Source organism: Spea bombifrons, chromosome 1, assembly GCF_027358695.1.
Source record: "Spea bombifrons isolate aSpeBom1 chromosome 1, aSpeBom1.2.pri, whole genome shotgun sequence".
NCBI classification, from domain to species: Eukaryota; Metazoa; Chordata; class Amphibia; order Anura; family Pelobatidae; genus Spea; species Spea bombifrons.
In genome coordinates, this window is record NC_071087.1 from 126365014 (window position 1) to 126390332 (window position 25319).

General features: G+C 40.3%; 1 protein-coding gene across 3 annotated transcripts; it reads right to left on the bottom strand.

Annotated features, from left to right (window-relative positions):
* Positions 1-4836: 4836 nt before the first annotated feature.
* On the bottom strand, positions 4837-25317 carry ACAD10 (acyl-CoA dehydrogenase family member 10). Of its 3 annotated transcripts, none has more exons than XM_053472869.1 (21): positions 25297-25317; positions 21347-21538; positions 20574-20722; positions 19883-20077; positions 18634-18792; positions 17978-18134; positions 17374-17515; positions 16114-16182; positions 15821-16002; positions 14878-15028; positions 13918-14063; positions 12260-12433; positions 11761-12164; positions 11380-11520; positions 10967-11104; positions 10750-10840; positions 10028-10186; positions 9372-9544; positions 7438-7581; positions 6743-6820; positions 4837-5287 (listed from the first exon to the last, which is right to left on the bottom strand). In XM_053472869.1, exons 2-21 carry the CDS (start codon positions 21528-21530, stop codon positions 5153-5155), a joined length of 3171 nt encoding a protein of 1056 aa, XP_053328844.1. In that variant the 5' UTR covers positions 21531-21538; positions 25297-25317; the 3' UTR covers positions 4837-5152. The 3 variants fall into 3 exon arrangements, with proteins under 3 accessions (XP_053328844.1, XP_053328854.1, XP_053328863.1); XM_053472879.1 differs by lacking the exon at positions 25297-25317 and adding an exon at positions 24826-24845; XM_053472888.1 differs by lacking the exon at positions 25297-25317 and having other exon boundaries at positions 21465-21533.
* Between the last annotated feature and the right edge of the window lie 2 nt (positions 25318-25319).

Below are 25319 nucleotides of genomic sequence, written 5' to 3' on the forward strand. Positions count from 1 at the left end.
GCAGAGGCGGTAACTGGCTTTAACGAATATACTTATAGGGAGATTGCACTGATTGGGTAATTCGGTTTAAACCCTGTAATACTGGATCCCAAGTGAAGTATTAGAGGGCAAGACATTGCTAATACTGTAATTAGGTGAACACAATGTCTGGCGTCACTTGCCTAAACAGCTCAATAATGTGTCGGTGCCCCAACTGTACTGCTAGGAAACATAAGTAGATATCGTAACCAGTAACTAATTCTATTTACATAGCCCTGACATGTTCCACGGTGCTGTACAAAGTGCAAATGTTTTGACGCCCTTGGTTCTTAGGAGCCCGGAGGGCCCCTTTTACCTCACGACTGCATGCCGACTGTTATGGCCATAATATGAATATGACTAGTAGGCCATAATATTCCTTGTTTTCCAAGCTGCTTGTAGATTACCAATAAAATTGTGAGTTTGTAGGGGAGTCGTAGTTTAAGCAGAATAAATTAATTATACATTATCATGGGCCGTCCCTGGACAGTGTCTCTTGCAAGAATGGGCAATACATGGTTCAATTTGGTGATGGTCAGCCAAGCTAGTCTCTGCAGCAGAAGCTCATGCGAGTGGATCCTTCATAATGTGTTGATCTCACATGAAAACTCTCCTGTGCACTTTATTGAATAAACCCGTAAGGCTGAAGACACACGGGGGTATGTTTGAGTTTGAGAGAGAGCACTGGTGGATTCCTGGGGAGACTCCTTACCTGCTTGCCCAGTCCGCTCTTATGTCTAAGTAACCCTGTGCTCATTAGCATACCTGGGAACTCCCCGGGTTTGACCCGATTGCCGGGTGAGCACTGCTTCTTCGGGTCAAGATCCGAATCCTCTGGGTCCCGGGAGCGGGGTTTTTGATTTAAATGCGGGAACGCCCCTGACGTCAGCCGGACCGCCTACCGACGTCAGCGGGACTGCCCTCTGACATCAGTGTGCAGTCCTGTCCGCGTCCCGCAAGGGAAGGATCCAGGTAGCCGGAGCCCAGAAGTTCCCGGGTATCAGGGGAGGGCTGGCAGCCTAAGGCCTGGGGAGCAAGTCAAGTGAAGTGGCCCATTGTGCCACGAATCAGCCCACCATACATGCCCATCTTTTCCTGAACGCATATTCATTATAAAAATACAAATATGATTCAAATGTGGTTCAACATAAGTAAATTTAATAGCAACAAAGGATGGTAAAAAAAAAAAAAGCAAAACCTAATGTGCCCCTGATGCTCAGACAGTTAAATGCCCCCCATGATACTTGCTGAGGATTATGGGAAGTATAGTACACAGCAACAGGAAAATTGTAAAGGCTAATATGAGTTCCCTACCAGGATCATACCTTAAAGTGGGCTGATTGGGGACAGAGCTGACACTGAAGAGCTGCATGGGGACAGCAATGACATGGGGGGGCTGAAGGGGGACAGAGGTGACACTGGGAGGAGCTGATTGGGAACACAGGTGGCAATGTAGAGCTGAATGGGGACAGAGGTGGCACTGGGAGGGTCTGATTGGGGACAGAGATGACACTGGGGAGCTGAATGGGGGACAGCAATGACATGGGGGGTCGAAAGGGGACAGAGGTGACACTGGGAGGGGCTGATTGGGGACAGAGGCGACACTGGGGAGCTGAATGGGAACAGCAATGACATGGGGGGCTGATTGGGGACAGAAGTGACACTGGGGACACACTTACATACACACACATACCTATTTTTTTGTTTTTAACGAATACAAAAAAATATATCATAGCTTGTACAAAAATAAATTGGTTTACTAACCTTCTACTTCCACTTTTGGGGGGTTTCGTCTAGACCTCCATCCCCTGGTAGCAACAGACTGTTTTCTATGTATACAGGATGTTAGTGACACGACATCCGGTGCTCCAGCAGTCTGAGTGCGAGGGGGCAGAGCTTTCACCCCTCACGCTGCTCCCATCACTATGCGGCCATCAGACTGCTGGAAAACTGATCTAAACGGCCGCTGGGTGCTGATGCCGCCGGCCGGAGCTAATTTAGTACTTAAAAAAAAACATTTAATATGGCAAGCCGAATCGGCTATTAAATTAAAAGAAAAAGTATTAAAGTAGCTCCGGGCGGCGGCATCAGCACGCATCGGCCGTTTAGATCAGTTTTCCAGCAGTCTGATGGCCGCATAGTGATGGGAGCAGCGTGAGGGGTGAAAGCTCCGCCCCCTGGAACTCACCTTTCACCCCTCACGCTGCTCCCATCACTATGCGGCCATCAGACTGCTGGAAAACTGATCTAAACGGCCGCTGGGTGCTGATGCCGCCGGCCCGAGCTACTTTAATCCTTTTTTTATTTATTTAATATGCCGGATCGGCTTGCCATATTAAAAATAAATAAAGTATTAAAGTAGCGCCGGCCGGCGGCATCAGCACGCAGCGGCCGTTTAGATTAGATTTCCAACAATCTGATGGCCGCATAGTGATGGGAGCAGCGTGAGGGGTGAAAGGTGAGTGCGAGGGGGCGGAGCTTTCACCCCTCACGCTGCTCCCATCCCTTGGCGGCCATCGCATACGGCCGCTGGGTGCTGATGCCACCGGCCAGCGCTGCTTTTTTTAAAAAATTTAATAGCCGATCCGGCTTGCTATATGAAATTTTAAAAGAAAGTATTAAAGTAGCGCCGGCCGGCGGCATCAGCATCCAGCGGCCGTTTAGATTAGATTTCGGGCGGCCTGGGGGGCAATTGCCCCCCCAGCCCGCCCCTGCCGGGTATGCTCATCAAGAGGGGCATGAACTAGCTGGCAATGGGGGCTCTAAAAGCCAGGAAACGCTCGATGCGCCTGACCGGGACCTAACCACAAATTCATGGAATTGGACAGGGCTTAGGAACAGCAGCGATGCGCGCCAACAATTGGTACAGCGACGCTATGGACGCCCTTTGTCCCACCACATCGCTCTTTTGAGGTTGCATTAAGCTTGTGGTGGGCAACACTAGGTTGTGGTTACAGAGGGGGAGCTCAGGGTCCCAACTTCGGATCACATCGCTTTTTGCACCATAACATCTTCAGACCCTTAGTTCTCCATTGGTACCCCGGGATTGACGCCGATCCCTCAGGATCACCGCAAAATAAGTGACTCTTTGTCCGGTGGGCATTGCTGGCCATAGAACTGTATGGAGGTGCCGGGCTGTCTGGTAGTTGATGGGATTAAACCCCTAATCCTATCATGTTTGTGTATAAATATCTGTGCTGTCCTCAATAAACTGAGTTTTACCCCTACACTAAGTCTCGAGTAGTTCTCTGGGGGGTGAATTACAGAGGATTAACCCCAGAGCAACGGAGCATTGGCGGCAAGGAAGATTTCTACGGCAGAGCTACTCTGTCCGAGTACGGGTCTCCGTCACACCCTGCCACTCACATAGTGAACCCCATCCATTTGTGCGTGAGCCGCTTACTAATCCAGCCCCTCCCCCCCACAGAGTCCCCAGGTATGGGTATGGAGTAGCTACACACAGATGATGCTACCATGGGGCCCTGTGCGGTCGCACACCCCTAAGGCCGGCCCTGGCTGCAGTTATACAGCCCTGGGTTACGCCCATCACATACGGACTTCCATAGAGTTGAATCTAGTATGAGTGACTTGTTTCCATGGTACTCTTTACAGTGTAAAGCTGCTCTTGAAGCAGACGACACTAAACATACACTGAATGCATGCCGGTTCAAAGGTGATCTCATGTAAGAGTTTGTAAGGTGCAGGTGGGGAGGTGTAAATCGGAGAAATGACACCGGTAATGGGAAAGATAGGATAGGTGGCAATAATGCCAACATGAGGGAGGAAGATGAAATAATTGCACCAGAGGACCACAAAGGTGGTCCAAGAAACAGACCCTTAAATCAGAGCCAAGCTCAGTTTGTGTGGAGTAAACAGAACAAAGTAGGAACTACGGAGATGTACAGATTATGTCAGCATTAAATCAATTGAAGTAGCCTGTCAAAAATCAAACATTTTATTAGTGACACTCTGTATTTGTTACATTGAATAAATGTTCATGACAGTAACTTGACAAGTATCTACAAAAGAGCTGGTGATATGGGAAATATGGAGACCCAGACTAATGCAAGGTCTAGCTAGAGGGAGCATATAATACAGGCACATATTCTATAACTCTCTTTAGCTTAAGACCACCAGAAAGAAAGGCTTAATTCGTAGGTGTTTTCAAATCGTAAATTCATTCTATATTTTTTTTTCTCATGGTGCGATAAAACAACCTAAATAATAAAATGACTACATAAATGATTGCTAATTTTTAATACTAGGGAAGTGTTGGCGCTTTTCCTGCATATATCCTGCATAAAATCAACATTCAATTTTCACTTTTCAATAATATACCACTTTAGTGAGGATGAGTAGGTAGGCAAGTTTCAGAATTGCTGTATGAACACAATGACTTGCTTATGCATGATGAAGGGCCAGCCCTGGTAAAGTTCTTCTGTAAGAAGGGCTGATCTGGCCCTGTTTGCTACAGCGTTTAACCAGCAGAGTCCTATCTCACTAATGTAACGTACTGTGATGGGGGTTGTTTTTCTTGGCTCCTTAGTGCTCATGTAGCTATTATTTCTCTGTGCTGTTCTGTTCTGTCTTATCGTTTTTGGCTGTTCTTTCTCTTCCTCCTTGCTTTTCAGTAGTCACACGTATGCTAACATTGGGCCATTGTTCATAGCTGCACGCAGATGGCACATGCAGGACTACAGGAAACAGCCACATATATACCAAGACTCATGACAGATAAAAAAAAAATCTCATAGAAAATCTCATAGAATTCAAAACTTGCGATGATTGTGGAATCCAGAAAGAATAAGGGCTACACCATTTACAATAAAAATAATTTATTTCCATGTAGCAAAGCTGTGTTTAAATTTGACAGCATGCAAGAATGAGACTTGAGAGAATACAAAAACTTTTCCATGATAAAAACAGGACTAACCAAGGATTATCAAACATTATCAAAGGATTACCCATAAATATTATATGTAAACCATTCATGTTATCCCAAGCACTGCTGAATTAATGTGAATTCATTTTCATATTTTCCATATTTTTTTTGCTGGTTGCAATACAATTGCATTGTAATTTTGCGATTAAGAATCACTCCCAGTTCCCTATTTTGTCGAACTAAAAATGCATCCTAACGTTTCAGTTCAATTTTGGCCACTGTTGCTCTGTGAACTTCATCAGGTCCATCTGCGAGACGTAGAGCCCTCGCCCAAGCGTGAAACTGAGCGAGAGGAAAGTCATTGCTGAGACCAGCAGCTCCAAATGACTGAAAACCAAAACATACAGGTTTATAAGAAAGATGGAAAGGCAATCCACGGTAGGTGTGAGATCATATATGTGTGTGTGTGTGTGTGTGTGTGTGTGTGTGTGTATTATATATATATATATATATATATATATATATATATATATATATGTGTATATATATATATATATATATTATATATATATATATATATATATATACATACACACGTCTTATGTGTATTTCACAGCGCATTTGCACAATGCTTCCCATCGGCTTCTCGAGCCAGTTCAGAAATATTCAATTTCACTTTTGTTTTACAAAAACATCCTTTTTGGTACATGTTCAGATGCCTTCTTTATTTAAGAAAATACCACTTCCACTATTTATCTAAATACTTTAGTTTGATTTCAGTGGGAAATACTCAACATGCACAGTATAAATTACAAAAAAAAGTACCAAAAGAGGCTAATCATGCAAATCTTAAGAATACAAAACTATTGCGGCTGCAGGGTAAATAACTACACACACATATTGCGTATTTAAATGTGTAAACACTGTACTACATGTTCAAGTATACTGAACAGTAAAAAAAAGTCACAGTTTAAAGGCATATTTTGCCGTAGGTGGCTGTTTCAGAGGACATTATAAGCACTTTTAACATTCAAATGAGAAATAACTACCGTATTTATCGGCGTATAACACGCACTGGTGTATAACACGCACCCCCATTTTAACAAGGAAATTTGAGTAAGAAAAAATAAGTTTAAACTTGGAAGCTATGAACTTAATGTTGGAATAATGTTTATAACATTATAACATTTATTATAATGTAATAAAAGAAATAAAGAATAAAGAAAAAGCACAAAAAAAACTTCATCAGAATCACTGCTATCTGGGAAACCACACACACTCAGACACACACACAGTAAGACACACTCAGACACACACACACTGAGACACACACACTAAGACACACACACACACACACACACTAAGACACACACACTCAGACACATGCAGCCAGACACACACTTAGACACACACACACAAACACACTCAGAGACACACAAACACACTCAGACACACACATTAAATTTATATATTACTCCCTACCGTTTGGGAGATCTGGTATGGGTCCTCTTTATCTTCCAGCATTTTACTTTTTGTGCTGATGCCGGGGCCGGAGTGACGTCATCACCCGGCTCCCGGCATCAGAGAGGGCGCGCGAGAGAGCTGTGCAGGGGAAGATTGTTCAGCTCTAGGATTTAATCGGCGTATAACACGCAGGTAGGGTTTCAACTTCATATTTTAGTTTAAAAAAGTGCGTGTTATACGCCGATAAATACGGTATTTCATTGCCAGATACACAACTTAAAAACCCCCTGTGCCATAGTGAGCCATGACCATCCCTTGTGCTATTCAAAATCTTGAGCCTTTTGATGTATATTGAAAACACTTTTCTGCTCCCCTTACCTGGATTGCTCTGTCAACCACTTGCTGTGCCATGGTTGGGGCAACCATTTTAATCAAAGCAATTTCTAAAGCAGCTTCCTGTATCAAAATAAAGGGCAGACGGATCACGAAAGCAGATATACCTCTGACATCAACCCCTTGCACATGCAAAAAAAAAAAAAACTTTAATTGTACATTGTGCTGGCAATAGGACCAGTCTTATACCAAATGGCACCCCAGACAAGAGAGCCCCCCTAATTTTACAACAAATTCCAGGCCATTTATTGTGGAAGATGTTCTACAGCAGGACATGTATTGTATAACTTTTTGTTGCTACAGACATCCAAATTCAATCCTCCTCGCGATATTCCCTCTCTTGATATCCCTTTTCACATGCCCTCTCATAGCTTTCCCTTTTTTGATCTCCCTTTTCACCTTTCCCTCTCACAGCAGTCCTTCTCTTGATCTCCTGCTCTCTCCACTTCTCCTCCCATTCCCTCTTACCCTGCCTGATCAGCTGCCCGGGTCGGCTGGTACTATGATCGGCACCGGTACCTCAAGTACGGGAGTAAAATCATCCTAATGGCCCAATGCCTACAATCATTTCCAACACCCCTGCTATCAATCTTAAAAAAAAATTCACGTACGCGTGAATTATCTTAGCTATAAAATACAAGCTAAGAATATGTAACTATGAGAGTAACGGACCGATTTACCTTATTACCCACGGTGTCCATAAGATGGGCAGCTTTCAGTACCAACAACCTGGCTTGTTCAATCTCTGCTCTGGATTTGGCAATGTCTGCTAAAATGGTGCCTTGTTCTGCCAATGGTTTGCCGAAGGCTACTCTGGATTTGACCTACAAAAAGATAAAAACTTAACACCTTCAAGAGATTTAATAGCATGATTTCGTACCTCCGTTGTTTCAGCCAACCCTACCCTACAGTGTGTAAGTAAATAAGGAGGAACACGATTAACAAATATGTAATGAATTCTAGAGGATACAGTTGGGCTTAGGTGTAGTTGTAGCACATGGTTGTGAATATGTAGGACACTGTACATTCCAAATACATACTGTAGTTAAGTAATCACCTTGTAGTAGTTTTACCAGAGCTAAAAAGCTGAAAGAACGCTTGAGATAAGACCTACAACTACAACAGGCAATATTACTGCTTTTTTTGCTCTCGTTCTTATATGGTAGAATAGTGTAACAAAACTAGAGACCCTCATATGGCATTGAGGGGGTGGCAAAACCCAGGGCACATCGCCCTCTTGGTGTGATCAGGCCCCCGGTGTGCTGCTGCTCAATGAGTCGGATGCAGGGGAGATTTTGCAGGGGAAGAAGGGTAATTACTTCAGCAGAGAAGATCAGTTGGTGCTGGATCTGCCACAGGCTGACCTTTATTGATCTGGGCATCCACGAGCTAAAGTAAAGATCTTCAAAACAATGAATCTCATCGCCAGACAAAAAGCACAAGCTATAGGCGATGCAATAAAATAATTTTAAAAGCTGTGACGACCGCTTCCCTTTACACATCTGTTTAATAAGGTAATTATTTAATAAGGTAATCCTGGTGTCCAAAACTGAATTACAGGCTGTATAACAAAAGCTGGAGAAAAAAGGAAGCCTTTCCAATTACCCACCAATGGTTAATAGGTATATTTCCAAATGCCATTGCTTCACGGTAAGTAAACATCTACCTTGCCATTGTTTGAAGAATGTTTGTAGAGGTTTATTACTGAGGCATGCAGAGCCCAACTGGAATTATGAGTACGATCACATTTCTTTGTAAATTGATACTTCGGTCTCAAATCATAGTTTGTTTTACACGTCTTCAACTTTTATGGTGAGCAAATAGTAGAGAAATTATCATCATTTCTCCCGGTCTCTTTTAACGTTAAAGGGACTGCCCTGTCGTGGTACTGATGTCCACTGGTCTCCCTGAACATCCCTCTAAGAAGCTCTTTGCACCTTTTTTCATTTATGGCTAAGCAGTTCAGCAGCTTAATATGCCAATGGCACAGGCAGGCTTGGATAAAACCGCTACATGGGGAGAATACATTGGGACAGACACGCTTCCCCAATGTACGCACAGTAGACCTAGTGATATTGGTAGCTTGGAGGTGAGCAACAACCATTAGGAAATGAAAGGAGTTCTGTTTGCTTTGATTGATCCCTGCAAAAAATAAACAGGCACAACCTCCTCTAATATGGTGCAATGAGGCAAAGATAATAATCGGGAAGCGGAGTTTGCACTAGATTGCCCGACATGAAACTCTGGAGGCCACCAGTGAAGTAACAAAAGGGTGCTCTGCTTGGTCTACACAACTAGTTTGGATCTCACATAATTTTTCTGTTATTTTGTTGTGGTGTTCAGAATTAAAATACATTATTATTTTGAGTGTATTTCCATTACTAGCTGGTTGCTGAAATTTGTCTTCTGCACTTCTGTTTAGATATTGCAGATCTAATTCTTCCTTTTGTTTTATCTCTTTTAGCGTAAAATAAAGACGTTATGTTGCAAATGTAAGCGACCTGAAATGGATCCCCTGATTTAAAAAAACCTACCAAAATTAAATGGAAAACAGACCTGGTGGTTTATTTACAGTGTAAAATAATGTTTTTATGCACAAGGTTCCAGTACTTACTCTTTGCTTCATGAGAGTTAAAGATCTCTCTGCATTTCCAATAAGCCTCATGCAATGGTGTATTCTCCCAGGGCCAAGTCTGCCCTGCGCAATTTCAAATCCTCTGCCACGTCCCAACAATATATTTTCTTTTGGAACTCGCACATTTTCAAATAGGATTTCTCCATGTCCAGCTGTGCGACAGAATCAATGAATGAAACTTGAACTACAGTTAATTTAAAACATTGCAAATTCATACTAATCGTGGTCCAAACAGCTTAGTATGAAGGAAAGCATATTTCTTCAAGTCAGTGGAAAAAGCCAAGCTCTACTTGATGCCTTCTTGTTGAGCTGGATGTATGCAAGAAGAAAAAGTTTGCTCTGTTTTAAAGCAGATACGTATAAGCATTTGGCAAAAAATAAGCATAAAAAGCAGGCAATCGTCTCAGTGTGATGGACTAGGATTATGAGGCTGCTGATTGAATGGACACTACGAGAGACCGTAAAAGACTGTCCGATACATACACTACTGCTTTATTTCTCACATACTTGAATGCAATTTATGATTTTCTGACAAATTACCTATACAAATTCAGGTTTTCACTACCTTTACCGATGAAATTAAACGCAAAGTCACTTGACCATGGCGGTTGCAGTCACCAGGCTTATGTACTCACCTGGAGCATCCTCCAAACCATAGACAGTGAGTGGTCTTAAGATGGTTATCCCAGGGCTGTCCATTGGAACCAGAATCATTGTTTGCTGTTTATGACGAGGGGCATCTGGGTTTGTCTTTCCCATGAAGATACAGATTTTACAATGGGGATCTAGGGCACCTGGAAAAGAGGACAGCACTAAATGCTACATTTCATTAAAAGGGATCTCCCACTGTATTGCCCGTAGATTGCAATGCGTAGGTAGGGTCTTAATAAACATGAGGCTTTTGCACTGCATTCTGCCCCAAACCATGGCTGCATAAAGACGCCTGATATTAGCAGCATCAATATTTATGTGCCTACATCTGAGTGACACATTTAGTGCTGTGTTCCAACCTCCAAGAGGTTTCAAGTTCAGGGAGTTACCTTTTCATTCAGCAGAGAATCATGAGTAGTGGAGTACTCACACACAACATGTAAATAAATTAGAAAGTTACTATTTATGATTGTTTTTTGGCAGACAAATAAAATATACATTCCTTACAACCATAGGAAGCTCCCACAATAAAATAAAAAAAACAAAAACACACATGCAAACATTTTATATGATTAACACAAGGGGCCTGTAAATGTGTTGGTTTGTGTGTATTTCATTCATTGAAACAGGGGCATAATGAGAAAAATTGAAATAAATAGAAGTTACACTTTAAGCATGAGTATACCTAAAGGGAAAGAAATCCTACCTGATGTCCACCACTTATGACCATTTATAATGTATGAATCTTTCTCTTCTTTGATTGAAGATTCAATGTTGGTGGCATCTGAAGAGGCAACCTGAAAGCACACAGTAACCATGAGCTTGGATATCAAGCTTACCAGCTCTCACCTGACTAACTAAATGGTGCTGCTATGCATCAGAAACAAGCTTTGAACCGATATCCTTTTCATTTAAAGCATTACCTTTGGTTCAGTCATTGCAAAACATGAGCGGATCTCTCCTTCTAGCAGAGGTTTCAGCCAACGTTCTTTCTGCTCCTCTGTTCCATAGCGGACCAACACTTCCATATTCCCTGTGTCAGGAGCTGAGCAATTAAAGATCTGGAAAAAAAATTAACAGGTAAATGAATGTCACGGGAAAGAACTGGATTGTATACAAATTGGATATACGTTTCAGAAAAGAAAGGTTGTTTGAATACTAGTAAATACCTACATGAAACTTATTTTCAGATAAAATACAAATTAAAGAAATTAACGTTTTTCTGCGGGTGTTTTCCCTGGACAGGACCTGGTTATTATATGATATTGTCTAAACTCACTGATGTCACCCACCCTTGGTGAATCGAGGGAACTGCACCCATACTGATATTACCTACCTCTGGTGCATACAGAGAGGTACCCATTAGCTCACACAAGTGAGCATATTCCATGTTTGTTAGCCTGGCACCATATTTGCCCTCAGGATCACTTTCCAAAGGCAGGAACAGATTCCACAGCCCTAGTGACTTCGCCTTTTGCTGTAAAAGACATACATACAAGGTGAATGCAATAAAAAACATCTTGTAACAGTGACATCTTGTAACCATACCAAGGTCATACATTTACAAATAAACTTACATTGCCTTAAATGAATGATTTAAAGATGACATTTCTTCCAGTGATATCTCACACAACCACACAAGTATAATCAACACAACAAACCAAGACCGGGGTGACATGTTAGTCTTTATTTGATAAATGTCCATGTTACACTATACCTTAAGCTCCTCTACAAGTGGGTGAGGTGTCCATCTCTTCTCTGAGAACTGGTAGTTTCGCAGTTCTTGTTCAGCAGGATAAATATTAACTTCTATAAACTCTTTTAATTGATAGTAAAGCTTCTGCGCTTCACCGGAAAGCCCGTCAGGAGAAATAATCAGAAGACCCTTTGAAGAAGAGTGTAAAGAAGCATTAGACTGTGTGGCCATGGCTCTGCTGTGTGGCTGGCTTAATGGAAAGGTTCTACACCAGGTGCCATAAGATCTCTTTGCTGTTTCTGAATTGGTTCCTGGAAGGGATTTGAACAATCGAAAACCTTCCTTCGTAGCAAAATCCCAAGCAATGCTGGCCATTGATTTTGCCAGTTTTCCTCCAGCTTCTGCACTTGCAGAACTAGCCTGCCCTGGAGAGATAGAAATATGAAACAAACAGAAGGGTGTATTGCAAATTCTTCTCTAGGAGAGCATGCAGTGATAGATCAAGGCTTGGTTCTTATACCTGTAAGTGAACGACTGTATACACCTTGCAGGATTGCTGCAATTCTGAAAAAAGAGAAGGCCATATAGAAGTTCCAGTTTGGGATCTTTGGGACTCCCATGTTATTACAATACTCCTCAAAATATTCCTCCGCACTTGGAATCCCCAGCTCTTTCAGGTCACATTGTTTAAGTCCTAAAAATAAATAAGTAAAGGTAGCTGGCAAACTTAGAATAAACTGTTAAATAATTGACAGAACAGGGTGGATGTGAGAGTAAACGATGAGTAAGCATTATTTCTAAATACACAGGTAGCTGAGGTCTTTTAGGTGAACCCAACTATACATGGAGGAAAGCACCATTCATTTTAAAGCACACATTCCTGCCTCTGTTTCACCTTTTTATTGTCATTTATTCCAATATAAGTTAAATTTCAACCTATTTTTTTCAGTTGAATATGCTTGTTCCAATAAACAAGCATTATTTTGGTTTGTTTTGTGAGACAAGGTTAAAGGAACACTCCAATCATTTTAGCAAAATTCATATTTGAGTCAATTTTGTCCAGACTCGAGCATTTTATTGCGTGCATTCTTTAATTACTAAAGTTAAAAAATGAGATATAGGTGTCATTTGTGAGGCATTCTGTACCATTTGTAATGCCACCATGTATTTATTTTCTGTAGAAAAAATGTAGAAACGTAAAATTCATTAAAAAGGGACTCACACCACTGTTTGGTTAATCTTCATTTTATTAAACATATCTGCCCTTGATTAAGGCAGCTTTCTGCCTGATTTCAGCTGGAGTCAGTACACTTGCTACTAGACTTCGGCGCCGGCCAACTCTTCGCGTTCGTCTTCGTGGGGGGGGGGGAATCTTCATATTCCGTGAATATTCGCCCATTCCTGTATTTGGTTTGGGCGAATATTCGTGTACATTTTTTGAGTTCGCTTTTTTTTCTTTGGTTTTTGTCATTTATTAGTAGACTGGGTTAATACGGGGTTAACGCGGTACACACTATGCAGCAGCTTTGGTGCCTCCTCTGCCATCAACCATAGAGTTGTCCGTGCGGTTATTGGTCGCCTGCAGGGGCCTCCTCTGGCATCAACCCCTGCAGGCAACCAATAGAGTCACTTGCACGGCCCTTTAACTCCTGACGGGGAACTTGGCCTGTCTCCTCGCTCCAAGAGTTAAGGGTCTTTAACTCCTGACAGCGAACCTACAGATTTCAGCTCCCATTATCTACGCAGCATCGCAGGGGTTAACGGGAGCGGAAATCCGCCTGTTTATTGGACTTTTCGGAATTGGTTAGCCCCTCTACTGTCTAACTACAACCTCCTGGCTTGATTTGACCTTGTTTTTGGGATACTCTGGCTTGAATTTGTTCCTGAATTATATTCCGGCTCTGATGCTGAGGTCTGCCCTGTATCCTATGCACGTCTACACATGAACCCAAATTACGGCTGCCCTGCACCTGGTTTCCGGTGTTCTGCATTCTGCCCTTGTTCACCAGTACTGGCCCATCTATCTTGGTCACTATCAGTGAGTGACCGTAGTTTCTGGCCATTCCTACATACAGTTCCTTTTCCTGTGCTATGGACCAAGTAAGGTCCATATCATCTTAAGCACATTAACTTTATTACACTTTTTTCATGGTAATGCATGCTAAACCCTGTTTGTACCTTTCTGAATAGGAAGATCAGGAGGGAGATAGTGAGCCAGACAATTATACGCCACATCTGAAATCGGGTCTCCTAGTGTAGACAATTCCCAATCCAAAATACCAATCACATCAAGTGTGTCAGGGTGAAAAATCAAATTGTCCAACCTATATTCCATAAAGAAACAAAATCAAATGCATAACATACATATAAATAACAGGTATACATGTTGTGCCCACACAAGCCTGAGAAAGCACACAGCTCCCCTCTAGTTAAGAGGACTCCCATTATAAGGTCATGTAGGCAAAAGGCAGATATCTCTTATGAACAAAGATATCCAGTACTTCAAGAGATTTAAAATGCATAGTGTATGAAGCATGGTGTATGATGAGTGATGAGTGGGTGAAACTGTTCTATTGTAAAATATCCTGTAAAGTCTTGATACTTGAAATGTATAAACCTAAAGGTCTTACATCAGGAAAAACAGACAGACTAGATGCACTGAATGGTTCTTATCTGCCATACAATTCTATGTTTCTATAAATATACGGTTAAACCAGGCATTTCCCAGAGGTCATCATAGAACTTCCAAATAAACTAAACATTAAAACAAGGTTTCATGTCAAACTGAGCCTCTAGTCCTTCCTTAATGATTTTGATTTCATTGTAGATGCCCCCAGTGCTAGAATGAACAGGGGCTGACACAGCATTCATTTACACACCTAGCGAAAATGCATTTTTAGTGCCTGTAAGACAGATCTAAAAGCTGATTCAAACATTGAAGAGTACAACTTTGACAGAAAACATATACCCCGGTCAGACATCAGAAAGCATAAAGACATATTACTGATAAACATACATTAAAATGTAGATAAAGACCATTTAAATTCATACACTAAATTGAAGCAGGTTTAGTAATACTTGAAGCTGTAAAGGTAAGAAATCATTCTTCACTGTGCATTTAAGCAGTCCTGTAATTACCTAAAGTCTCCATGTACAACTGCAGTCTTCTGGTCTTTAGGGAGATGCTGCGGTAGCCATTCAATGAGCCTCTCCATGTCCGGGATAGTATCTGTTTCACTAGATCTGTATTGCTTGGTCCATATTTGCACTTGGCGCTGAATGTAAGCACCTAATTTATAACAGGCAATATGAAAAAAAAAATCAAGTCTCAGGAAGGCTACACTTGATTCATATTTGCATTTGTGTGACCATTATTTCAATGAGAAAAAAAATGTTCGTTACATAGGATATATATAGAGATATATGAAAGTAAACAATAGAATAGTGCTAGTACAGTATTAAGTTTGCTGCCATCCAGAATTGGAACACAGTGTATTTAAAAAGGGTCGCTCTCACCAAAAATATTACTAGTATTTTTGGGTGGTTTGGGGGTTTTCTCTCTTTTTTTTTTTTTATTAGGCATTTGTATGCATTCTAGCTCTCTTATCTTGGCCCAATCTTCTAGCCAAACATCTTGGCTCCTTATCATACTGCTTGCGGTAAACAATGGAATGTCTCAGTCTTAATCACCCAACTGGACACTGATTAATGAAAGTCTGTGGGGAATGGGCTTTATTGGCATTACCACAAACAATGTGTGATGTTTGTGCAGGGAAAGTCACCCTAAGTATCACCTGAAACAGAGGAAGCCTCCAGGTCTGCATATAAAGGAAGACTATTGGAACAAAAGAAGATAAAGCCAGGGTTTTGTAAGTGGTAACCCACATTACTGTATACAGTACTCGATTTAATGCTAAAGCAGAAAAAACATTTTTGTAAAGGACTTCCCCTTTAAGTAGTTACCTGTAACAGAACTTACAAAAAAATGCTGCATTATTATATAGAGTTATATTCATTAAAATATGAAAATGATCCAGTTTATTAGAGCCTCGGCATTATACCCTTCAAATTCGGACGTTACCGTGTTTCCCATAATCTTCCAGTCCAGCTGCCTTGATGTCCACGCTGTGAATTTTACACAATACTTTGTTCATTGCTGAATAGATGGCTCTGCGTTCTGCTGCTTCCATTCCTGGTAGGGCAGGGTCTTTAAAGATGCGTCCGGAGAAATATTCCATGAGGTAAAAAGGTGTGCCGATTATGCTAACAGGGATTTAAAAAAAATACATTTTTCATCATTTAGTAGAGATAGGAGATAATAATGTTGATTTCACAAGTTTCACTCGACCGTACAATCAGGTTCCAAGAGTTTACCTGGAATCTTCACAGAGGTTATATACCTTTGGTACAGGAATACCAGCTTCACCAAGAGCCTTCATTATCCTACAAACACAGAATATGAGCTTATTTGGTATGTTGTTTCCATACTTTCCTTCCAATATTTCACTTTTTAGAGCAATTTAGAAATTATAAATGAGGCCCATATCTGATACTCAGACCAAGTGGTGTTTTCTGGCCAGCAGCCCCTTTGGCTCCCTGGTACGTGGCAATCACCATACTGAGTGTACAGGCCCAATGCAGCGGCACTGCTTAATGGGAAAGTTACAAGGGAGATCATTGATCTCACCAACCGGGACATTAAAATTCCATAGTTTACCCCCAGTGCTTGGAATAGTAGTGTGGAAGGGGCGGCTGTGGCATACTCCCTACCCTACCCTCTTCCTCATTACCTCACTCACCCCTCACCCAAAGCTTTTCATCCATCTCGCTTTTAACCATGTGACCCCACTATGTTTGGAGGGGGGGCTGTCAGCTCATCAGGCGAGGTGCCACACTGGCACATAGTGGTGGACTGTCCGGGCAGGTCCAAAACTGTTCACAAAGGGCGGAGCTTCCGTGCAAAAACTCTCCCCCAATTGTAGGAACTGGGGTGAGGCTGTCCCCATGGCTCTCCCTTTTTGTGAGGCTAGTATAATGCTGATTCGCGAAGAAATAGAGGTGGAGACACATTTCTCTTCCTCCACAAATCTATCCCGAAAGAACATGCCTTGGGATGGGAAATTATCAATGTGCCACCTGGGTGCCATGGACCCACCGGGACCCGTGTAAGTGCCGGCTATGGTGGGCCCTGGGCATGTGCCCACTTATTAACACGGCCCTGGCTGCAAAACACGCAAGGGCACATGTAACGGCATTCCAAATGTTAGCCAAGATTGGATCAGGCTTACAAACAGTCACTGATTTCTGTTGCTACTCAGAATTGGAGAACTACCTATTTTTTTATCTTTACAAAGAGAGGCCAATAAAAACACAACTCATTTTTCACTTTATCACCAATTTCTTACAGTAAGATTGTGGTCTGCTGTAATTTATTTATACATTGAACTGAGCTGATAATGTCACACATCATGAAATTATTATTTTGCTTCGTTATCAAGAGCTTTGATAATAATAATACTAGAGCAATTCTCCTGCTAAGCCTCAGTCTATGGATACTGTCCTCTGTAAACATTTTCTATAAGTAACCGATCACAATAAAAGGAAGACGTTATGTATGGTCAGTAAATCACTTACCTGTATTCTCTCTCCACAGCATGAGCCGCAGGCAGGAGTTTTCCCGGAGGTTTCTTGCGAAGCACTAGTTGCCTTTCATTAAATTTCACATAGTAAGTGGGGTTAGACTGTCCATGACTGAACTGACGGACAATTAGGGTATCTGCAAAATTTCACACAAAACAATACCCATTAGTCTTTACAAATAAGCCTTTTCATTTTTATATGATTACCTCTGAATGAGTTGGGGAGCACTACTTGGGAATACTGAAATATCCGTAAACATAAATATTTAATGCTATAATAAACCACGTTTCTTTTTTCTTACATGGGCAAGTTCTTTGTCACTTCAATTTTGTCACTTCTACAACAGCAAACACACACACAATAGAAGGCGCTGACAATTATTACTTGCTGAGAGCTAGTGGCATCCAGGGCTGATGTAAAATGAGTACACTAGATCACTTTTAGTACAAATTGAGTGCTCCATTCGTTTTGTTAACAGCCTACGTTACAGCTCTCTGTAAATAACCTCTAAATGTCATCAGATTCTTGTTATACCTGAAAATAGTTTTCCTTAGTTTATTTCTATTTATTATTAATGATATGTTCATCGTTTAACTACCTGATGATTCACCAAAAACATTTTCTAGATACACCTTTAACGAATCTCTTGGAATTTCCATTGTTTTTCTCACTGAACGTGTGTTCGGAACAAAGTTTTTTAAGGTGAATCCCAATTGGTTTTCTAAAAGCTGAAGTGCTTCTTCTGCATTGTTGACCTGCATTGTGAAAATAAAATAAAATTGAGTAACTAATAAAACACCTAACATAACTAGATTAATAAATAAATAAAACTTAAAAAGGAAATGATTTTCAACATACTCTTTTCCTCTACATTAAAGTGTTTCATGACGCCAGAATAAGCCAGTATTGTCTCGTGCACTTGATTCATCATTAGTGACATGGGTCACTGATTGACAAAAGCTGCGTAATATACCAGTGCTTTGGGGATAAATTCTCACATTCCAAAGAAAAGTATTTCAAGGAAAATTATGCAACATGGCTCTCTCCACCACATAGATACACCATGGTTCTGTTATAGGTGGAGGAGAGATGCTTTCCTTTACCTAAGGACTGCGACATCGGTTCTTGGTTCTATAATTATAAGAAACTCACGCTAGCCAAAATATAGCTTTAATGGATAAAATCTGTAATTGTAGTAATATAGACAAAATGTTATAGTCAACAATGCAGATTCAATTAAGAAAATATACCTACTTTTATTGTGTGTAGTCCAATCTGTGCTGCAGTTTTTAAGTTTTGTCCAATGTCATCAAGAAAGATTGACTCTTGTGGCTGAACACCTAGCCTTCCCAAACAAAGGTGATATATCCGTGGGTCTGGTTTACACACACCTTCTATGCAAGACTCAACAATCTACAAGAACACAAAGAAGAAATGATTCAAGCATAGGGTACAATGTAACACAAGTTTAAGCCATTAAACCTGTGGAATCATCGAAACGAAGTGCACTTTTGGATATGAGTGGTAAAAATAGAGCAATCACAATGAAAAATAGTACGTGTTCCTTCAGATTGCTTCCAATTCACTGCCCCACAATTGTTTATATATATATATATATATATATATATATATATATATATGTATATATATATATATAATTTCTATATACATACATAGACACAAATTAACATTTTATTTATAATAGAAATATATTCTGTCCCCCAGCTTGCATCAATAGTGATGTGAAGCTATCCACTTATCATCTTATCTGTTATGTCTGTTTTCTTTTAATGTACCTATAAAACTGTTTTCTCTTCATTCTACCTACTCAGAACTTCCATAAATAATCTTGTACGACTCCTATTATTCCTATACTTTCTTTGTCCACTGGGCATAATGGGTGACTACTATAAAGATTTTTTCCTACTACCGTAACCATGGCTATAATCCTAGGCCTTGGTACAATTTCCAGCAAGATAAAAGGATGATTGCTAGAATACCAATAGAACAAACACAAATAATACATAATATAAAATAATATATAAGCTAACACCATATAACACAAGAACAAAAAAACAATTGTGTATTTAATAGGCAATTAATAATAATAATATTATTATAAAAAGCAATTCTGAGTCAAATTGTTGAATAACCAGCAAGAATGTTCCATCAATTTCCATGTTTATTTCCACACATATTAGGACTTTGCCTTTATAAATAAGACCCAGTGTTTTATGGTACAATGTTTTGCATCTCTCTAAAGCCTTAAATGAGACGGGACTATGGGACTACCAATAATTTGGTCATCATCATTATTATTATCATTAAAAGGTAATTTGTAACCGTCCACCTATAACCCAATGGTATATCTGCCTTTTACACTCTTTATCCCCTACCCTTCACCTTTAATAAAGTATTATCCTGTACCAGAGACAACTGCTCTCCAAAATCCTGCATCTCTTTCTCTTTGGAGATTTAAGCCATTAAACCATTTCTCACATACCACATCAAACTGAGAGCGGTCTAAAGGCAAAAAAGCTTCCCCACTGTGTAGAAAGAAGTTGTTGCTTAAAACTGCAGTCTTGAGTCCTTCTGCTCTGATGCACTGGATGGCCTCGGTCATACATGGCAGCTGCTTGACCATAAAGTTACTAGTCAGCTCTCTAAGAAAACTGTGAATCGGAACCAGGGATCCAGTCTAAGAAAACAACAAGGAAGAAATCCACATATCACAGTGTTAAAATATAATATATATAATATAAACAACATTATATAGAGTTACTGAAGAATAAAATGTTGGATTGTCCTTTTCTATTATGAGAGTTTTACTGAGTTTTAACTATTTACCAGGAAGAGAGGTTAAACATGCTTGCTGTTTATATTATAGAACAGGGGCCGTAGAAATAAAGCCCCCTTTATCAGACTATACAAAAACAGTTGAATTTGCAACTTTAAGAACAAAGGTTTATTCGCTAAACTGTGAGTCTATTATATTTTAAAAGCATCTAACTATACATTATGAAATAAATATTTATTTAAATTGACATTTCTTAACTACCATCTCGCTAATTTGACCACATGTAGTGCCAGGTAACTATGTAGGGTCAGGTAACTTGTCCTTACAGAAGACCTAAGCAAATCAACTCACTGCTTACTGAATGAACCCTCATATTATAATACATTTGTGAACTTACAATATTTGAGCATTGTCTGCCAAATTCCTCTACAAAATTCTGGGCTGACAACTCTCCCCTCATGTATTTCATCCAGGGCCCAGAGTCACCTCCTGATCGAATGGCTTCCTTTATGGTGCCGATAGGAACTTTGTTACGGATTTCCCATTCTGAAGTCAACATAATAAAATTTTAGTGGACACACGCAACGGCAACACTAAAACAGCAAGTCATTTCAATATCATATAAGTACTTTCCTAAAGCATTATCAGACGGCCAAGTAGATAATGCATATTTCAACCAAGCAGGCTGGTTTCTTAACCCTGTGATTAGTGGCAGTCATTTTCAAATGTTTTATTTAGGGACAGATCCTTTCAAGACATGTATTACATACAATCATAAGGTAGTTCCAGAACATTTTACATCTCCAAATAGTATTCAGTATGCGGCTCAACAGAAAAGCACATAGACCTCTACTGTTGGCTAGTAGAGGTCTACGTGCCCTGCTATGCAACCTGGTGAAAAAGCTGGAAGAAGAAAAGCATGCACTAGAAAGCAGGGGACAGTTTGCAGGTATGTAAAACCTCTCAATTTTCTACGAGCAGCAGTAAAGGTAAGTGACCCCTGCCAACTGGCCAGATGTCCAGCCCATGCCTGCCTTCTACAATTAGTGAGATAGCTGACTAAGTAATATTAAAAGCATAAAACACTGAGCTACAAATCAGATTTAAATATATATAATCATTGCAGGGGGTAGCTATACTTGGAATTTCTTTTGATTATCATATACTTACCTTCTGCCAGTCTGTAGGGGGAAGGAAGGAGGACACCTCCCATATCAAAAATAACAGCCTTGTATGCATAGCTTGCAGCATGGCTCCATCTTATTGAACCCCGCTGCTGAAAAAGTACCTGTCTGCATACCAGAGCTGCTTTAGCTGAATAGGAGTATGATGATAGAAGCCTAGAGATCAACATTGTGTCACCTACATAAAAAAAGAAAGAGTAAATCACACATTAATGGCCAAAAAGTAAACACTATCTGTGAAAATGCTAAAAAACAAAAACAAAAAAACCCCCCAGAAACTACATGTATTACTTTTAAATGCACAAAGTTACAACATTTTCAGACTGGCTCAACATTACTCTTGGGGATCTCTTCTGCATTACATGCTCTTTAACATCATACCCTCACACACCATGCACACACACCAACATCATACACTAACATATACAGTACATATTTACACAGCTAGCTGCTGCTTTACTACTAAGGGGGTCACATTATACACTTTACATGGTGCATGGTGCTGTGCACTCGTGGCATCTGCCTTACCATGCCCCTGCTGAAAGATTAGATACTGAATCACTTATTGACCCATGGCATATATATATATATATATATATATATATATATATATAAAATTTATTGTCCCGCTTGCCTGGACCTTTATCCAGTATTATGTACGTCCCATACAATTTAATAAAAGAAAACCTATTCCAATTTGATGAACTGTAAATAATGAACTTTTAACCTCTATGATCCATTTCAACCTCTGTATGGGATTATCAATCTCTATCATCCCTTTCAACCTCTGCATAAGATTATCAATCTCTATGATCCATTTCAACCTTTGTATGGGATTATCAATCTCTATGATCCATTTCAACCTCTGTATGGGATTATCAATCTCTATGATCCATTTCAACCTCTGCATAAGATTATCAATCTCTATTATCCCTTTCAACCTCTGTATAAAATTATCAATCTCTATCATCCCTTTCAACCTCTGTATAAGATTATCAATCTCTATTATCCCTTTCAACCTCTGTATGGGATTATCAATCTCTATCATCCCTTTCAACCTCTGTATAAGATTATCAATCTGTATCATCCCTTTCAACCTCTGTATAAAATTATCAATCTCTATCATCCCTTTCAACCTCTGCATAAGATTATCAATCTATATCATCCCTTTCAACCTCTGTATGGAATTATCAATCTCTATTATCCCTTTCAACCTCTGTATGGAATTATCAATCTGTATCATCCCTTTCAACCTCTTTATGGAATTATCAATCTCTATGATTCCTTTCAACCTCTGCATAAGATTATCAATCTGAATCATGGCTCTTTGCCATGCAGAAGATGTGTCCCCCAAATACATCTCCTGCGAGTATATAAAATTATCAATCTCTATCATCCCTTTCAACCTCTTTATGGAATTATCAATCTATATCATCCCTTTCAACCTCTGTATGGAATTATCAATCTCTATCATCCCTTTCAACCTCTGTATAAGATTATCAATCTCTATCATCCCTTTCAACCTCTGTATAAGATTATCAATCTCTATCATCCCTTTCAACCTCTTTATGGAATTATCAATCTCTATCATCCCTTTCAACCTCTGTATAAGATTATCAATCTCTATCATCCCTTTCAACCTCTGTATAAGATTATCAATCTCTATCATCCCTTTCAACCTCTGTATAAGATTATCAATCTGTATCATCCCTTTCAACCTCTTTATGGAATTATCAATCTCTATGATTCATTTCAACCTCTGTATAAGATTATCAATCTCTATCATGGCTCTTTGCCATGCAGAAGATGTGTCCCCCAAAGGCTAGGTTTCCACTTGGGTTTTTGTCCGGCGTTTTTTTCTTGATGAAAAACGCCAGGAAAACTGCCAAGAAAACTGCCGCTGCATTTACCTGCGTTTTGGCGTTTTTTCTGCAGTTTTTTCTGGCGTTTTAGCCTTTCTGTGGAAATTGCTTTTTTTGACCTTAGGCAGTTTTTCCAGCCTTTACAAGTTAGAAGTTTCACCCAGCTAAAAGGGATTAGGATAAATGGCAAGTATCTGCCCTCTCCTGATGTCATTTACTTGGTAGACCCTTTTGTCTCTTTTCTGTGGTTTGTAAGGCATGCTTTATTTCGAATGTCTGCTCCTCTGGGAAGATTGGCCCCAAATGATGGTGCAAATTGTTTGCTGTTGCTTTTGGCACGCAGGATCCGGTCGCGTATGTTTGTTTGTAATGGCATGTTTGTTCCAAATGGTGTAAAATTCAATATGAACCAGTCCAGGACTTTGTTTTGTGTGAAACTGTTTGTTTTCAGCCTATTTCTCGTAGGACACACAGATACTGGGTCCATCCTCTGCATTGTAACTGTGGAAAAAACGCCATAAAAAACGCCAAGGCAATAAACCCACATGGCTTTTTCATGGCGTTTTTTCTCTCCCATAGACTTCTATTGGAGAAAAAAAGCCAAGATTTCTTGCAAAAAACGCCAGAGTGTCAACATGCTGCAGTTTTGAAAAACTGCCACAGAGCCCAAAAAAGCAGAAAAACGCCAAAGAGGACTAAAAAAACGCCAAACAGAAAAACGCCAGGTGGAAATGGCATTTTGCGATTTCCTATTGAATTACAGCTAACATCTGGCTGCATGCGTTTTTCACAAAAAAACGCCAGGTGGCGCTATTGGCGTTTTTATAGGCGTTTTTAGCTAAAAAAAACCCAAGTGGAAACCTAGCCAAATACATCTCCTGCGACGTGGATTAGTTACCGCCAGTCATCCCCGGGAAGGCTCCAGGCAGGGGTGTAACGAGTGTTAATGGGAGCACTTTTAATCGTTAACAAGAAACGACACTCTAGCCAATCACCAAGCGCACAGGGGCCGCAGAGGCAGGTGGTGAGGGGCAGATGGGGCACTACACTGCACCCAATCTAAACACGCCACTGTATAAGTGTCCCCCAAAAATTGGCTCTAGTGGACATAATAATTGGACTAGAGCTGGGTAATCCAGTAAGGGCTCATCGGAAATGGAGACGAGCAAGCTGGAGTTAACCCAGATAAAATACCTTCTGCCCTTATGTCTTCCATATTAAAGAGACCGCCAAATCTAGCAGAACTCATCGAAAGGGTCTTTTTTCAAGTAGTTTATAATAAGGTGCGTTATTCATATAAATGATTCACTTTATAAGTAATAAAGCTAAAAGCCAAAACATTTGAACATTTGTATGATTTAATATTTACATTGGTGAAATCATCTGTTTCACCCCCCTCTTTTCAGTAACACAGGCTGTGGGCAGATTGTAGTTGTAGATGGGCACGTTTTTCCTGAAACAGGTAAAGATTGTGATCTAGCAAAATGCTCCATCAACTTATTTTTTACATATCACGCAAATTTTTAAAAAAAATCCCAAACAAAACCATAGCCCTTCTTATTTAATCATCGCTCCAGACTTCCCTGACTAACTTTCACCTTACCTCAGCAGCCTCTACGCCCTCTGAAATGACGTCGAACACTGCTATAGGTCTAAATGTGGAAACTGTCAGGAAAACAGAGTACAAAGTCTATCGCGGACATCTTTGATAGGGGCAAAAAGGTAAATGACTCGTGAAAATCATAGTTCAAGGGCAAGAGACCTCTGAGGTCCCCAAAGCGAACGTCGTAACGTTGGCCCAAATAAAAGGCCGCAGTTGAAGCACACCTATCCACTCTGTGACTCCAACTACGTTTTGACCTATATTACGTATATTTAACCATCGTCATTGCAGAGGATGCGCCTAAACAAATACGTTGTGTATTCAATTACATTTTTTTTAAATTATTTAACGTGCTTTGCTTCATTATCGCTCTTGCTATTTATAAATAAATATCCTGGGCGTTATTATTTTCCCAGTTTAAACATGGCCACCACTAAGTGCTGCTCAATCGCCATGTGTCCAATCACATACCTCAGATTGGGTCACGTGCTCAT

Bases quoted from the DNA above. Each gene is read 5' to 3' on its own strand.
- ACAD10 (XM_053472869.1), bottom strand. From the start codon at position 21,530: ATGTTGATCTCTAGGCTTCTATCATCATACTCCTATTCAGCTAAAGCA. The intron at 17,516-17,977 runs GTAGTTAAACGA...GAAATTTTGCAG, and splicing joins TGTTTTTGGTGAATCATCAG to ATACCCTAATTGTCCGTCAG. The intron at 12,165-12,259 runs GTATAAGAACCA...CTATCTCTCCAG, and splicing joins ATACAGTCGTTCACTTACAG to GGCAGGCTAGTTCTGCAAGT.